The sequence below is a fragment of the Dermochelys coriacea genome, chromosome 3, assembly GCF_009764565.3.
Source record: "Dermochelys coriacea isolate rDerCor1 chromosome 3, rDerCor1.pri.v4, whole genome shotgun sequence".
NCBI classification, from domain to species: Eukaryota; Metazoa; Chordata; order Testudines; family Dermochelyidae; genus Dermochelys; species Dermochelys coriacea.
In genome coordinates, this window is record NC_050070.1 from 2,942,247 (window position 1) to 2,956,852 (window position 14,606).

General features: G+C 42.5%; 1 protein-coding gene across 1 annotated transcript in view; it reads left to right on the top strand.

The window, feature by feature from the left end:
* Positions 1 to 13,260, top strand: part of RAB10 (RAB10, member RAS oncogene family) — a 67,721-nt gene extending 54,461 nt beyond the window's left edge. Inside the window, exons 3-6 of the mRNA XM_038394185.2 lie at positions 2,165 to 2,303; positions 10,389 to 10,478; positions 11,135 to 11,236; positions 12,829 to 13,260. Of these exons, the coding sequence (XP_038250113.1) occupies positions 2,165 to 2,303; positions 10,389 to 10,478; positions 11,135 to 11,236; positions 12,829 to 12,912 (415 nt within the window). The 3' untranslated portion in view covers positions 12,913 to 13,260. The remainder of the gene's footprint in view (positions 1 to 2,164; positions 2,304 to 10,388; positions 10,479 to 11,134; positions 11,237 to 12,828) is intronic.
* Positions 13,261 to 14,606: the final 1,346 nt, after the last annotated feature.

Sequence of the window (14,606 nt, forward strand, 5' to 3'; positions counted from 1 at the left end):
CCCATTCAAGTTGGGTTTCCATAGTGTAGTGGTTAACACGTTTGCCTAACACACGAAAGGTCCCTGGTTCAAAACCAGGCGGAAAGAGGTCACTGTTTCTTTCTCTGACTCCCCTCCTGCATTTTTAGTCTTAGAACAGACCATGCTGTGAAATTTTACTTTGAATTATATCAATTATGAGTTTAATATGGAAGGTCTCTCTAAGTTATAGTCCTGTGTTCCTTACCCTGTCAGCTGCTCTGATAAATTAACATTGTTAGGGGCAAGGGAAAATTTTTATGAAGCCTTTTACAGGGACTAAATTCTATCTAGGACTCTGAAATAATCTTAACATGGCCCATAGAGAGCAATCTTTCGTTTAGGATTTGTCACTTCACAAATTGAACTGCTCCTTACTACTGTCCAGGCTTCATGAGCCATGGGAGCAAGGGGCAGGCTGAGATAGGTGCGACCGTGTGGTGCTGCCGGCTGCGAGAGCAGCCCGAGACAGAAGCCTCCAGCTCGCATGATATTCCAGGCAGGATTGAATCTCCATGAGACAAAGCTTAAAGAGAATGACCTGGAGTCACTCCCATTCAGTGCTCTAAGAGGTGGATAGCCATGTCTGTCTAGGTGCCCCTGATCAACCTCACCAAGGTCTGTCAGGAGCACCCAGGAGATGTAAGACAGCTATCAGTCCTACTGCACCGTCTGCTGTGAAGGCAAGGAGCTGCTGCTGTGTAGCAATGCAGTACTGCATCTGCCAGCAGCACCCAGGAAACATACGGTGACAGTGAGCTGAACGGGCTCCATGCTTGCCGTGGTACGGCAAGCATGGCAGCAGGCTGAGAGGGGCCGGCGGCCGGAACCCTGGCTGGCAGGAGCCAGCGGATGGAGCCCCAGACCGGCAGCGGGACCTCGGGGGGGGGGGGAGGCACAAAATGATTGTCTGCCTTTGCTTTCATGGGGGGGGGGCCTGACAACATGTACCCAAAACCACCCGCAACAAAGTTTTTGCCCCATCATGCACTGAGAACGTAAACCAGGATTCCAGTGGGCAGCAGAGACTGCGGGAACTGTGGGATAGCTACCCACAGTGCACCGCTATGTAAATTGATGCTAGCCATGGTAGTGAGGACACACTCCGCTGACTTAATGCTCAGTGTGGACATACGCGATCAACTGTATAAAATCGCATTCTAAAAATCGACTTCTATAAAATCGACCTAATTTCGTAGTGTAGACATACCCTTACGAACAATTTCCTTCCTGTGTGTAACACCTTCTTACATATTAGCTGTACGTACATTTTGCAAAGATTATAATCAATGTGACAGTGGTTTCCAGTAGAAACCTTACATGTCCCTCTTTGGCAAACTAGAATGTAAATACCAGGTCCAGGGGATCCCTTAGCCCTGTTATGCATTTCTTACACTGCCAGTTGGCTTCAAGAGGTTCTTCGGGTCACAGTATTGTAATCGTAGAGGTCTTTATTGTATTTTTAACTAAATTACTCAACACAGCTTACAAGAATCTCTGCTGCTGCTAATACCTCACTTTACATAATTCAGACCTAACTTTTATGTTGATCAATCATTGTGAAAGCCAACAAGAAATGTAATGTTAGCAGTGGGTTTTTTTGTATGATTTTGAAGATTTGATTATGGTCTGAAATCATAAGCTACAAAAATAAGTGGTGTAATTTACTATTCTGGTCATTAGTAACTTCAGCTACTGCCTTTTAGGTTCTTGGGCTGTTTTAACTGTACCTTCATGTCTTTTTTTTGTTTTTTTGGTTCTTTTAATGAACTTTGTGGCTAGCTTAGTGGCCTGGGAAATTTTTTTTTTTTTTTTTTTTTTTAAATCCATTCTTGCTGTCCCCTTGTGAGCTTCAAGGCATTTCTTCTGTCTTCGTGCCAGACTTTTTTCTGATAAGACTGCTGGACATGTGGCTGCCTCTGAGGAAGGGAGAAGGGGGGGGGGGGTTTGAATCTGCCTAAATGGGTGCTTAAACAGTACCAACCAATGAGTGTCACTGAAAATTCTGCAGGTTTCCATGCTATTTCAGATATGGCAATAAATGTGCTTTAGTTCTTCTGTTTGTCCCCACTCTCATCTAGAATGTGCCTCTAATGTATACACATTTTGGGTTTTAAATACTGACTGTATTGCTTGCTATTCACAGGGACACAGCAGGACAGGAGCGATTTCACACCATCACCACCTCTTACTACAGAGGCGCCATGGGAATTATGCTAGTGTATGACATCACTAATGGCAAAAGCTTTGAAAACATCAGCAAATGGCTCAGAAACATAGATGAGGTGAGCAGTGCCAATGAGATCCTGTCCTCTGCTCTAACTGCACCTGCTATATTAACAGGTCCACCATGCTGCTGAAAGTAGATCCTGCAGAACTGGGTATCTTGAGACTAGCCGTTTATCCCTTGCAGATATGCTACCATAGTAGCCCTTACCATCAAGGAGACAGATGAGGGTAGTGATGATGGAGTGTCAGGCTGGTTTGTGTATACCATACCTCTGCCCCAGGAGGTAGAGAATTTGTTGATGGTCAGAACTTCAACTAGCAATGTTGCTCCCTGAAACACGTGTTAAGAGTTAAAATTCTAATGCTAACAAACTTCTAAAGTTTATTTTAAAAAAAAAAACCCAAAACTTTAGGGCTCTTTTCTCCATTCAAGAGATCAGGTGAGGGTATGTGCCTTTCTCCAATAAATAGGCTCTACTGTTAAGAGCAGTTACCAACACACACATGGCCTGCCATGGTAGCAGCTGTTGCAGTAAGAACCATGATGCAAAAATAACAGTAATTTCTATACTTTAACATTACTTGGTGAAATGTACCTGTCCTAGTGCAGATTACATATTTATGGGTTTCTCCATCATGGAAGCTAAATGTCTTTTGCAAAGAAGGAAAGCTAACTTAAATATCAAGTTCATTTTTGAACCGAGCACATTCTTGACAGTGTTTCATACTACTTCTGGATGGCAAATTCCCTTCAGGGCTTAATGATGCCAGTTATGTAATGCCACTCTGCCCTCATTAGAGCTGGTGGGGAAGAGTTGGATGGGCATAGAGGCAAGAGGAAATGGGCACTAAAGACAGTGTAGGAGAATATGCAACATGATCCATTGTAGGTAAGCCCTCTATACTTTTCAGCCAGCTGAACCTAAAATTTGACACAAGGTCCATTTAATCAGCTGTGGAATTGTATGTGTGAATGACTGCTGCTTCATAGAGGTTGCCGGGAGGCGTTAGCAGCTGAGATGGGAATTCTTGGCACAGATGGGTTTTGGCACCTTAGGAAGCAGAAGGACTTGTGAAAGTCTGTTAACTGAGTTTCTGCTGAAATGATCAGTCTGTAAAGCCTGGTCTACACTACAAAGTTAGGTCAAAATAAACTCTTGCATCGACCTAGTTGTGCGCACAACTACACTTAAATTTCTCTCCCACTGATCTAAGTACAGTGCTATGTCGACATAGTAACACCAGCTCCCTGTGTGGCATTGAGCCATAGTTGACATACACGGATTAGTGCTGTGTGAGTGTAGATGCATTGTTTTTTGTCAACCCTAACAGTCTTCCAGCAGCTGTCCCGCAATGCTTGACAGACCTGGTCACTGTTGTGAACTCCACTGCCCAGGGGTCACGTGAACCAGAAGCCTCCCCCCTTAAAATCCCTTCACATTTTTTAAATGGCTTTTCTTGGTTGTCCATCTTGCTCAGCACACCTCTATCTACTCTCCATTGTTTTATGTAACTGCCTAGCAGACCCAGCCAGCTGCATGCTCCAGACCTGCTCTGGCTTGGAATAGACAGAAATTGGTTCTTCTGGGCCTGTGGGGGGAAAAAAGGCTGTCTAGGGGCAGCGCTGAACCAGCTGTAGAAACGTCAACATCTGTGAGCAGATTGCTCAGAGTATGCAGGAGAAGTATTATGACAGGGACCAGCAGCAGTGCTGTGTGAAAGCCTAGGAGTGTGGCAGATGTACCAGAAGGCCTGGAAGGCCAGTGATCAATCTGGTGTCAAGCTGCAGACTTGCCAGTTGGCAAAGATCCTACCATCACCCCACAGACTACCCTGGATACCTCTGAGGAACCAGGGTCACAGGCCCCTACCATGAACAGCGAAGAGGATGACTGTGTGGGACAGGTGACTGAGGGTGGGGGGATTCAGCTGTGCCAAGAACCGGGACCAATTTTTGATTCCAGTCAGTCCCTGCAATCAAGCACAGGCAAGCCTGAAATGAGAGAGAACCTTGAATAAGCGTACAAGTAACTTCCCATTACAGTGATGGCACCCCCAACTTGGTAGGACACAGCTGTTGACTTTTCATTAATTTATTCAGAGGTACAACAAAGAGGTAGAGTTGCTATCCGCTTTCATTGCTCTCTAGAGTCAGGCTGAGGAAGCTATGCATAGCAGTTTATGTACACAGGGATGTCCATTGAATCCTGAGAGATCTTGATGAAAGTTCCATGGAGGTACCCTGAAATCCTCTCCCAAAGGATCTAGGGATGGTAGCTTTATTTCTTCCTCCACGATAGGATGCTTTCCCATGTCATTCAGCAATAACTTCGGCAGGCACTATTGCCATAAACAGCCAACAGCATATGGGCCTGGGTGGCTTTGAGATGCCAGCAGCAGCTGTGTTCGATCTGCCTCCAGTGTGATATCCGCTAAAGCCACCACAACCTGTGGAAAATGGTGCCAGTGCCCTATACTCAGTTTCATGCAACTGATTAATTCCCTCCTTGTTTGCCTCGCCCCTGGTGGGCCATGCTCACCATGGCTGGTGCTGAGTGGCACTGTGAACAAGCATTCCAAAGCAGAAAGCCAGTAAGCATGTCTTGTTTGACACTTTAAGGAAGCGAGGTAGTGGGAAGTTCTGAATCTTAAGTTTCACTTTTTTTCTTCCTTTTTTTTAACAGTGGTACCTCAGTTTTGTCTGTAGATATGACCATTGTAGTCTTGAGGGGTATTCCCTACACACCAGTAAAACGACTAACCCAGTAAAGAGGAGGGGGAAAAAAGAGCATGTGGGAGGACATGATCTGCAAGATCCTGCAAGCCAGTGCTGCATCAGATGTTGGAGAGGGTGAATATTGCAGATCGTATGGAGAAGGAAAGGGCAGACAGGAGAGAGGCACAGGAAAAGGAGAGAGAGATGCACCAGGACATAATGGAGCTTCTATGTCAACAAGCGCAGAAGTTGCAAACTCTTGTGGACCTCCAGGTTCAATAATCCCAGGCTCGACTGCCATTGCAGTCAGTGTAGAACTGCAGCATAGCTCTTCTCTCCCCCACACCCACCCCAGCATTCCACATGGCCTCAGTGCCTACATGCCTGCTCCTACCATCCCAAACCAGGGGAAAGAATGGACAACCACAGCTTCACCTATATGGATCTGAGAGTCACAGTTGATGCATATGCAGCTGCAATGGATATCCATGTGCCTTCCTCCCGTTTGTTTAGGTTCCTAAATTTTAAGTTAAAATGTGTTTTACATTTATGTCCAGATTGTTGGGAACTGTTTCATAAGTGAATGAATAACTTTTGTTTTTAAAGTTATTAATCTTTATTGGTTTAAAACACCTGCCCGCTGGCAATGAAAGTGATGGTCTTGTACACACTCAACCCATAGGATCAGCGTCAAACAGTGTAGTAATCATAAATGTACAGCAAGCACCTTACAGTTCCTAACAGACCCCATACTGCTGCACCAGGTTGAGCACAGTACATCACAGCACATTACTGTGACTTGCTGTTAGTGCTCTTTCAAAGCCTCCCTAACCCATATAGCTCCTCGTTGAGCTCGTCTGATAGCTCTTGTGTCTGGCTGTTCAAACTTGAAAGACAACTGCTCGACCTCTACCCTATGGCAACTTCCCCCTTTGCTTCACAAATATTATGCAGGACACAACAGGCAGCTATAACCATTGGGAGATCTTTCACCCTGAGATTGTCTGATGACTAAACAATGCCAGCACCCTTTCAATCTCCCAAAAATACATCCATCTGTCATTCTTCACCTGCTGAGCTTGTAGTTGAATCATTCCTTAGTAGTGCTGTTGAGGTGGCTGGTGTACAGTTTTGTGAGCCAGAGGAGTTATGGGGTTGGCTGGATTCCCCAGGATCGCTACTAGCATTTCAACATCACTATTGGTAATCCACTACTTGGAAAAGAAGGTCTCTGCTTGTAGCTTTCTGAACAGTCTTGGGTTCTTAAAGATGTCATGCACCTTCCCTGACCAGACAACATTGATGTGAGTGAAGCATTCACAGTGATCCACCAGCACTTGCATAACCATGGAGAAGTAGTCCTTTCTGTTGATGTGCTCTGGGGCCAAAATAGGCATGTGTGTTGCACCACCGCAGTTTGGGAACACCATAGCTGCAAAGCCATCCACTGTGTCCTGCACATTGCAGGGAGTCACAGTCCTGCATAGCAAGAGGAGATGATGGCCCCTACAGTGGATTTTCCCATTGACCAGTAGCAGTCCAGCGTTGCCAGTTTCCACAGCATGATCACCACTTGCTTCTCCACTGTCGGTGCAGCTCTGTTTGGTGCCCCAGAGGTTGAATGGCTGGGGCGAGCTCGGAACACAGATGCACAAGGTCTCATTCATGGATATGGAAGTTCTGCAGCAACCGCTTGTCATCCTAAATGTGTGTTATGATGCAATCTCACCAGTCAGTGCTCATTTCTCAGGCCCAGAAGCAGCACTCTGCTGTCGGCAGCTGTTCCATGAATGCCACCAACAGCCTTGAATTGGTTCTCATTATGTCCCATAGCAAACTGATATGGAAATAATCATATTCTCTGCAGTGGTTCTTGTGGCTCTGCAAACACCATGTGTCCAGTGCTTGCAATGCTCATGACAATAGTGCTGCGCTGGGCAGGCTGTTTGTCAGAGATGGCGAACAATGACAAGTCCTGCTTGGATTCATGGGAAATTTGAAAATAGGCACAAAAATCATGGGATAGAGATATGGGAAGTTGTTCCCAGTCACCACTGCGTGACTCTATTCTGCTGCACCGTGCATTGCCAAAACTACCCAAAAGACATCCACGCTGAATGGTGGCAGGTTGTACACATGGATACCTAACCATGATGCATTGCACTGCATCAACACACACGCTTCTGGTGAGTACATGTAGCACCACTGCAAGGAGCCAAGTATGCATGCCCACAAGCAATAAACTACCTGTAGCGGCTGTGTGCCAGTGTAATTTGCAGTGGCAAAACTTTGTGTAGACATGGCCTTTATATGGTTTAACTACTTCATTCCTGTCTTCAGTTTCATAGTTAATATCCAGATGAAACAAATGAGGCAGTTGACGCTTCAGATGGTCTGCCGACTCAAGAAGATAACAATACTTTGGTTTAAACAGTTAATGCTTTCAAGGTTTTCCTCTTAATGAGCACTAGAAAAGTAAATTTTTAAACTAGTGCTACAGAATGTAAGCTCATTTGTGGCAAGAGTGCACTTCTGTAGCAAATTTCATAGTCATGGAATTGTGGGATACATAAGCCCTGATTATAAGAGGAAAGTGATGGAGAAACTGGGGAAACGAAAAAGTGTAAGGAAAAAAGTGAGATCTAATCAATTAACTTAAATTACTAAATTTAAGGTCCCATATGAGGAGAGATTAGAGGCTAGGACTTTTCAGCTTAGAAAAGAGGAGACTAAAGGGGGATATGATAGAGGTCTATAAAATGAGTGATGTGGAGAAAGTGAATAAGGAAATGTTGTTTACTTGTTCCCATAATATAAGAACCAGGGGCCACCAAATGAAATTAATGGGCAGCAGGGTTTAAAACAAATAAAAGGAAGTCTTCACACAGCGCACAGTCATCCTGTGGAATTCATTGCCTGAGGGGGTTGTGAAGGCTAGGATTATAGCAGGGTTTAAAAGAAAACCTCCATGAATTCATCCAGTTAAGTCCAGTTAATGGCTATTAGCCAGGATGGGTAAGGAATGGTGTCCCTAGCCTCTGTTTGTCAGAGGGTGGAGATGGGTGGCAGGAGAGAGATCACTGATCATTACCTGTTAGGTTCACTCCCTCTAGGGCACCTGGCATTGGCCACTCTCGGCAGACAGGATACTGGGCTGGATGGACCTTTGGTCTGACCCATATGGTTGTTAAGTTAGCACATAAAGTACATGACAGACTAACTTGTGCCTTCCAAAAAGCAAGGTGGCCTGGTGCACATACTTTTCACCTTGGCTAGTAGAAGTTAGTTTATCTAAGTCTCTGGTATTGTACAGTGGAGTCTGGTTGTACTTCAAAGATGTCTGTTGTTGTATAAGCACTGTATGACAAATAACATTCTCTCAACGGTCAATATTTTCAGTGCATGTTTCTTTGATCTTTCCTTCTTGCCATCTAAGAACTCTTTCAAAAATTCCAAAACTGAGTTGATCCTGGTCAGGCAGGCCTCCTTGTGAAACAACTTGTTTGGGCCACTGCTTTAGGCAGGAAAACCAGATTATGTAGACTTTTGGTTTGTTAGTTATTTATGGTAATAAATATCTACTAATCCTACTTACCATCCATTCTAAGGGAGTATTCCTTAAGACTGTTGAAACAGAAGTAAATTCAGATTACAGATTCTCCACTAACTGATGCTTTGTTTTATTGGTCCATGAGGACTTCCAGAGATATCAGTTTCTCACAATTACTGGTTACTGCAGTATAAGTAGGGAGGGCTTCCTTGTAAGCAGATGTTAAGGAACAAATGTTTTTTAAGGCTCTCTTCTGTTCCAGATGAACAGAAAATTGTCTTGTCAGACTGACCAGAAAAGTACTCTCGTATTAGATATTGTAGGCTTTGAAATTGCTCCCTAGACATCCAATAAAGCAGTCAGTTTAATTAAAATGTTGTGCTTATAAAACTCCTTTTCTGCACATCCCTTTCTATATTTTTATATGCAGTTTGAGCAATGGTATAACACTCCATTTTTCTTTTCTTGCTACCCTTTGTGCCACATTACAGGGGTGCAGTGAAACCAGCACCTGCCCTATAAAGCAGGATTCAGATGAGCAGCTTGTGTGCATGTCAGCACACGCAGACCAGTATGAGATACAAAGCTGACACCTAGAATAACATTAACATATTCATTGTGCTCTTCAGATTCAGTGATGCTAGAAATTCTCATTTCCTTTTCTCAGACAATGCTAAAGAACAAGATCCATCCACTGTACACAATCTCCAGTGCCAGATTTCCCATTTTAGTGTGTTCATTTTGTCAAAAGTATCCCAAGATCACCATGTAAATGGGTTTCTAGCTGCTGAATGGAAACTAAATGCTTTTTTACAGATTGGGTTTGGATAATTGAACTGTTCACCCAGCCCTATATCTACATGATCACCCCATCAAATAACTCAAGAAGAGCTGTTAGAACTTAGCTGGAGGCATTTCCTGCTAACCACTCAGCTATTTAGCTTTGCAGTGGTTGACCTTTTTAAACACAGTTCTTAAACAAGGTACTGTTTGCACTATAACACTGTGCAAAGGAGTCTAGAAATGCTTAGGCCTGATCTACACTTGGGGTATTGTTGGCATAGGTGTGTCAGTCAGGAGTTGGGGGGGGGGGGAGGGGAAATGCCCCTGACCAATATAGCTATGCCAACAGGAGAGGGCTAACTTCATTCAGGGAGATAGTATTTCTACAGTGACAGAAAAACGCCTTCTCTCAGTGTAGGCTGCATCTATACCATGGGACTAGGCAGGCATAGCCAGTATTTTCTCCATAGTGCAGACATATCCTGAGAAAATTGCATCAAAATCAGTGACTCCAGTGCGTGAAAGTTTGGTTATCTGTGTTGGCAACCCTAGAGTCTCTTTTATCTGTCCTTAGTGTTTTGGCCTTTATGAAAACAGGACTAAATGTTCTAATCCAGCAGACATTAAATCTTCTTAGTAGGGCAGGAAGTTGATTGGTTCCTTGGGTAACTGAGCGTAACTTAAGCATTCAGTAGGTTAATGTCTTTAACTAGAAGAATGCAGACTGCCAAACACCATTTGGTCCTTTTTATGAAAGGAGGCTTTTCTAATCACAGACTACAGGCATAGAAAGACCAGGGAAAAATTGACTTCTGCTGGAGGTGGATCGATTGCCTTAAAGCTGTAGGCTTTTTCTGCCATATCCCACTTTCAGAATATGGGTTCTTTTGTGCAGAGCTTCCCCTTAGGGAACATGCTGCTTAGCACAGTCCTGCCAAGCTCCACCAAAGATGATGGGCCATCCACTTCTATATAAATTGAACCAGAATGCCAAAAAGACAAGTTAATACAAAAGTGAACAAGATATGTGCATGTTATCTTTTAGCAGATGTGAAAACGTATATAACAAGCTATTGCTTGTTCCTGTTTTAGCATGCCAATGAAGATGTGGAGAGGATGCTGTTAGGAAACAAGTGTGACATGGAAGATAAGAGAGTTGTACTTAAAGCAAAAGGAGAACAGGTGAGTGTCAAGAACTGGTTCGCAAAGAAAAGCGTGTCACTGAGACCTTCCCCAGTGTGCAAAGGTGAAAACTATGGAATCATCCAAACAGCCATTATAAAACCTGAAGCTGTTGTTCAGGGGTTATATTACTAGAGAATTTAAACTCCATTGTAAGACCTGCCAAGAGTAATATGACTAATATTGGACTTGCTAATGACTTGTAAACCCAGGAAAATCTTTTCTGGAGTTGTATTGTGAACATCTACCGTTTAGGCTAGTCTGCCAGTAATGTGACCTCAGTTGGTCAATCTGTTTCCTCTGTTTAGTTTCTAACATTCTTCTGCAAATCTTTTGCTTCAATCATTTATACGATATGATGTAGGTTGGTGGCATGTATTAGATTTTGTAACTGTTTATAATTCATCATGTCTGAATACCTACTTCTGTGTACCTCAGTAAAACTGTTTTGTTCTCACCGAGCATTAGACTATTTTACCTGTATCATCTCAGTTTGACTAATTAGTAATCCTTGCACTCCTGTCTGCTGTACTGAAAACAAATGTTATGCCTGCTACAGCAAGCTGGTTACTAACCATAGTTGTCATTGAGCACCAATGTATAAACTGTGCACGTAAGGCTTTCTAATGCTCATCTTCTTGCCTCTTTTGGTTTAGATTGCGAGGGAGCATGGTATTAGGTTTTTCGAAACTAGTGCAAAAGCAAATATAAACATTGAGAAGGCATTCCTCACATTAGCAGAAGACATTCTTCGAAAGGTAAGTGCCCACGGAATTTTTCTCAATTGCTTATTGAAAAAGCCAAAATCACTTAAAATATCAAATACAAATCAAAACTAGCAAGACCTGAGAATTTAGCTGAAGTGGTGTAGATTCCAATTGTAAAACGAGAATCTAAGTTTTGTAGACGCGCTATACAACCAGGGGAAACTTTGGATGCTTCGTCTTAGATTGCACCTTTATTGCAATAAATCGGGCATTGCTCGGAAATAGGAACCGTTAAATGCTAACATTGTTTTGGGGAAGACACTTAGCCATTCTAGGTTTGTGTCAGAGTAGCAGCCGTGTTAGTCTCTAAGGTGCCACAAGTACTCCTTTTCTTTTTGCAAGTAGAGACTAACAAATTTATTTGAGCATAAGCTTTCATGAGCTACAGCTGCATCCGATGAAGTGAGCTGTAGCTCACGAAAGCTTATGCTCAAATTAAATTTGTTAGTCTCTAAGGTGCCACAATACTCCTTTTCTTTTTTCTAGATTTATGTCTGTCTCAGTCTGAAGCTAGGGATATTTTTGTAGCTCTGGAGGGGTATTGTGGTAAATCAGAAAAATAGAAAGAAACATAGCTGCTATCCTGCAGTACAGCAGCATGCTAATGGATCACTTAGATCAGGTTCTAAGCAGCTGAAAATAGAAGTTAGCATCTGAGCAAAACCACTTGAGCTTAAGGTTTCAGTGAGGTCTAACCAAGTTTGCATCTCGTGATGCAAGCAAACACATGGGTGTCTTACTGTCTCAGAATTTGGCTTACAAAGCAACTTAAAGCAAACTCCTCACTAGACATGCAAGTACTTCACAGAAAATATGTTCCAGTCACCAGACTTGATACTGAAAACTGGAAAGCAAGCCAAATGTGTAAGATGGTGGGTTTTTTTGTTTTTTAAAAGCGCACGTGATTTGGGGGGTGGAACCCTGTGGTAGATAACTGCCCAAGAAGGAATTGAAAACATAGAGCAGATATGTTTCTGTTGTAAGTGGTTTTGTGTGATCTGAGCAAACTGCTTATGCTAAAAATATTAAGTCTTAGCTGCTGGGGAGACTGACTTGCCTAAATGGTAGCCAAACAAGAGGCAACTTGTCTAAGCTGCCTACCAAAACACACTAAAAGAGCCCTTCTCTGTACGTAGATTATTCTGAGACCAAAGAATTTTTAGAACAGCCCACATAGGTGATACTCAACCCCCCAGCTAAATCTGTTCTAAGATAATTGCCTGAATGGCTCCTTAGTGTATTATGTGACTTGTTGGTAGGATAAGCAAAGCCCCAGTATAAGTCCCAAAAGCAATGTCTAGAAGCGAAGTTAGGTTTATTTTAGTGATGGGCCCAAACTGCAAAGTTTGTTCCAAATTCCAGAAATGATGGGTTTCAGATATGGTAGGACTGGTTCAGCTCAGCTATAAAATTTAACTCCAAATCTCCAGAGTTTTGTGCGGGTTTAGAACCACATCTAATTTATGAGCATGTTATCACCAAAATAAACATTGTCCTTTTGCATGCTTCTCTCTCTTCAGTGCTGAAAGTTTTCATCTCTTCAGAATGTAATTAGTGTGTCTTTTTGGCTTGTTTCATTGCAGACCCCTGTAAAAGAGCCCAACAGTGAAAATGTAGATATCAGCAGTGGAGGAGGGGTGACAGGCTGGAAGAACAAGTGTTGCTGAACGTTCTCCTAGATCACCAATCGCCATCCACCACCCCCTTTTTGTTTTTCTCGCTGCAAAATAAACCACTCTGCCCACTTTTAACCTTAAATGAATGTTTTTGTTCCTCATCTTAACAATGCTCCAGCCTCCCTTTGTTCTTCCATTTAGGACAGCTTGCTGACTATAATTTTCTCAACAAAATGTATAGAAAAATCATGTCTGTGACCTTTTTTTAATGTATCTGCTCAACTCACCACTACATTTTGGTTGTATTATAGTCCCATTCTTGACATTAAAACTTATAGCAATCATTTCAACTCTATTCTGCAAATTGTATAAGAATAAAAGTTAGAATTAACACTTTAATTTGTACAACAGTGGAATTTTCTGTTATGGATAATGTGCTTGAGTCACCATATTCTGTAGACTTGCATCAGCAAAAAAAGCCAGGAAAAAAACTCATTTTCGCCTTGAGTATGTAAATGGGGTTTATTTTGTCCTGTGCCTTATGTGGAAAGGAACTTTTTTTTTCCTTTTTTCTTTTCTTTTTTTTTTTTTTTTTTTTTCCTGGTGGAAGCATATGCAGGAGACGTACCATCCACACGTGACCATTTTAAAATATTAAACTCTTTTGTGGTTGCTTTACTGTGATTGTTGGTGTAGTGAATAGAGGACGAAGGATGGTGGAAATACCTTAAATTTATCTGCTGAGTCTCCTTTATGGTGACCTGGCCATTCAGAACTGTTCCTGCTGCCATTTTTTCTCACTGGCGACTTTTCCTTTTTCCTGCATGCTGCTTTTATTTGCTTTTCTTCATGGTGTGATGTGTTAATTAAAAGATGGCAACCTGGTATGTTTGCCAAAGTTAATACAAAGCACTAATTTAGCTTTCAAGGTAAAATGTTATGCCTACTAATTTCCCTCTAGCCAATGTCCATTCACTAGTATCTCCCCCTCTCTCCTCCTGCATAGCCTATGGGTTTTATGATATGGATCAGGTATTTGCATGCACTAGTTTTTGATGGAGGGTGATGTCGTTGGTTGTCTTTCTGTGTGTGTGAATATAACATGCAGTTCCCAAACTGACAACAGTTAATATGAACTTAAAGTCTCTATTAGCTGCTCGAACAGGGCATTTGGTAGCCTAGCAAAAGGTTAAGTAAACTAGTCTTTTAAAAACAAAAAACAAAAGTTGGCAGTTGTGTTGAATTATTGCTTCCCCTACAATTTCCACTTTTTCCGGTGTTAATTTGTTGTCATAAAGAATTTTTAATTTGTTCTTCATCGTGGTCATTCTTGAGTTCATCATTTAATCCTGTTGGAAAACAGCAGGTGAATCATGCAGGGAGGTAGAATTGGTATCCCTGTGTTTTTGTACCCCCCATGGGTATTTAACTTGCTTTTCTGCTTTGCTTTCATGCTTCATCTGTAGATCAGGGTATGCTAGCTTGTCTATTTTCCCAAAAAGACACCTGTGCTGAAATATTGAATGGCTTCATCCATTTCTAATGGAGAAGAGAGTTGAAGGACCCCAGGCTAATTTAGACTGCTCAGGTACAATTGGGTGCCTTGTTAAGGAGAGCATTTTAACATCCAGCTGGCTTGCATATAAACAGTGAAGGAGGATTCTCCAGCAGAGCACATGAAAGTTTCTAGTAGAAACCCCCCAAATCTGCTTTTCTGAATCTGACTGGCTTGGCCTGACCTTTGT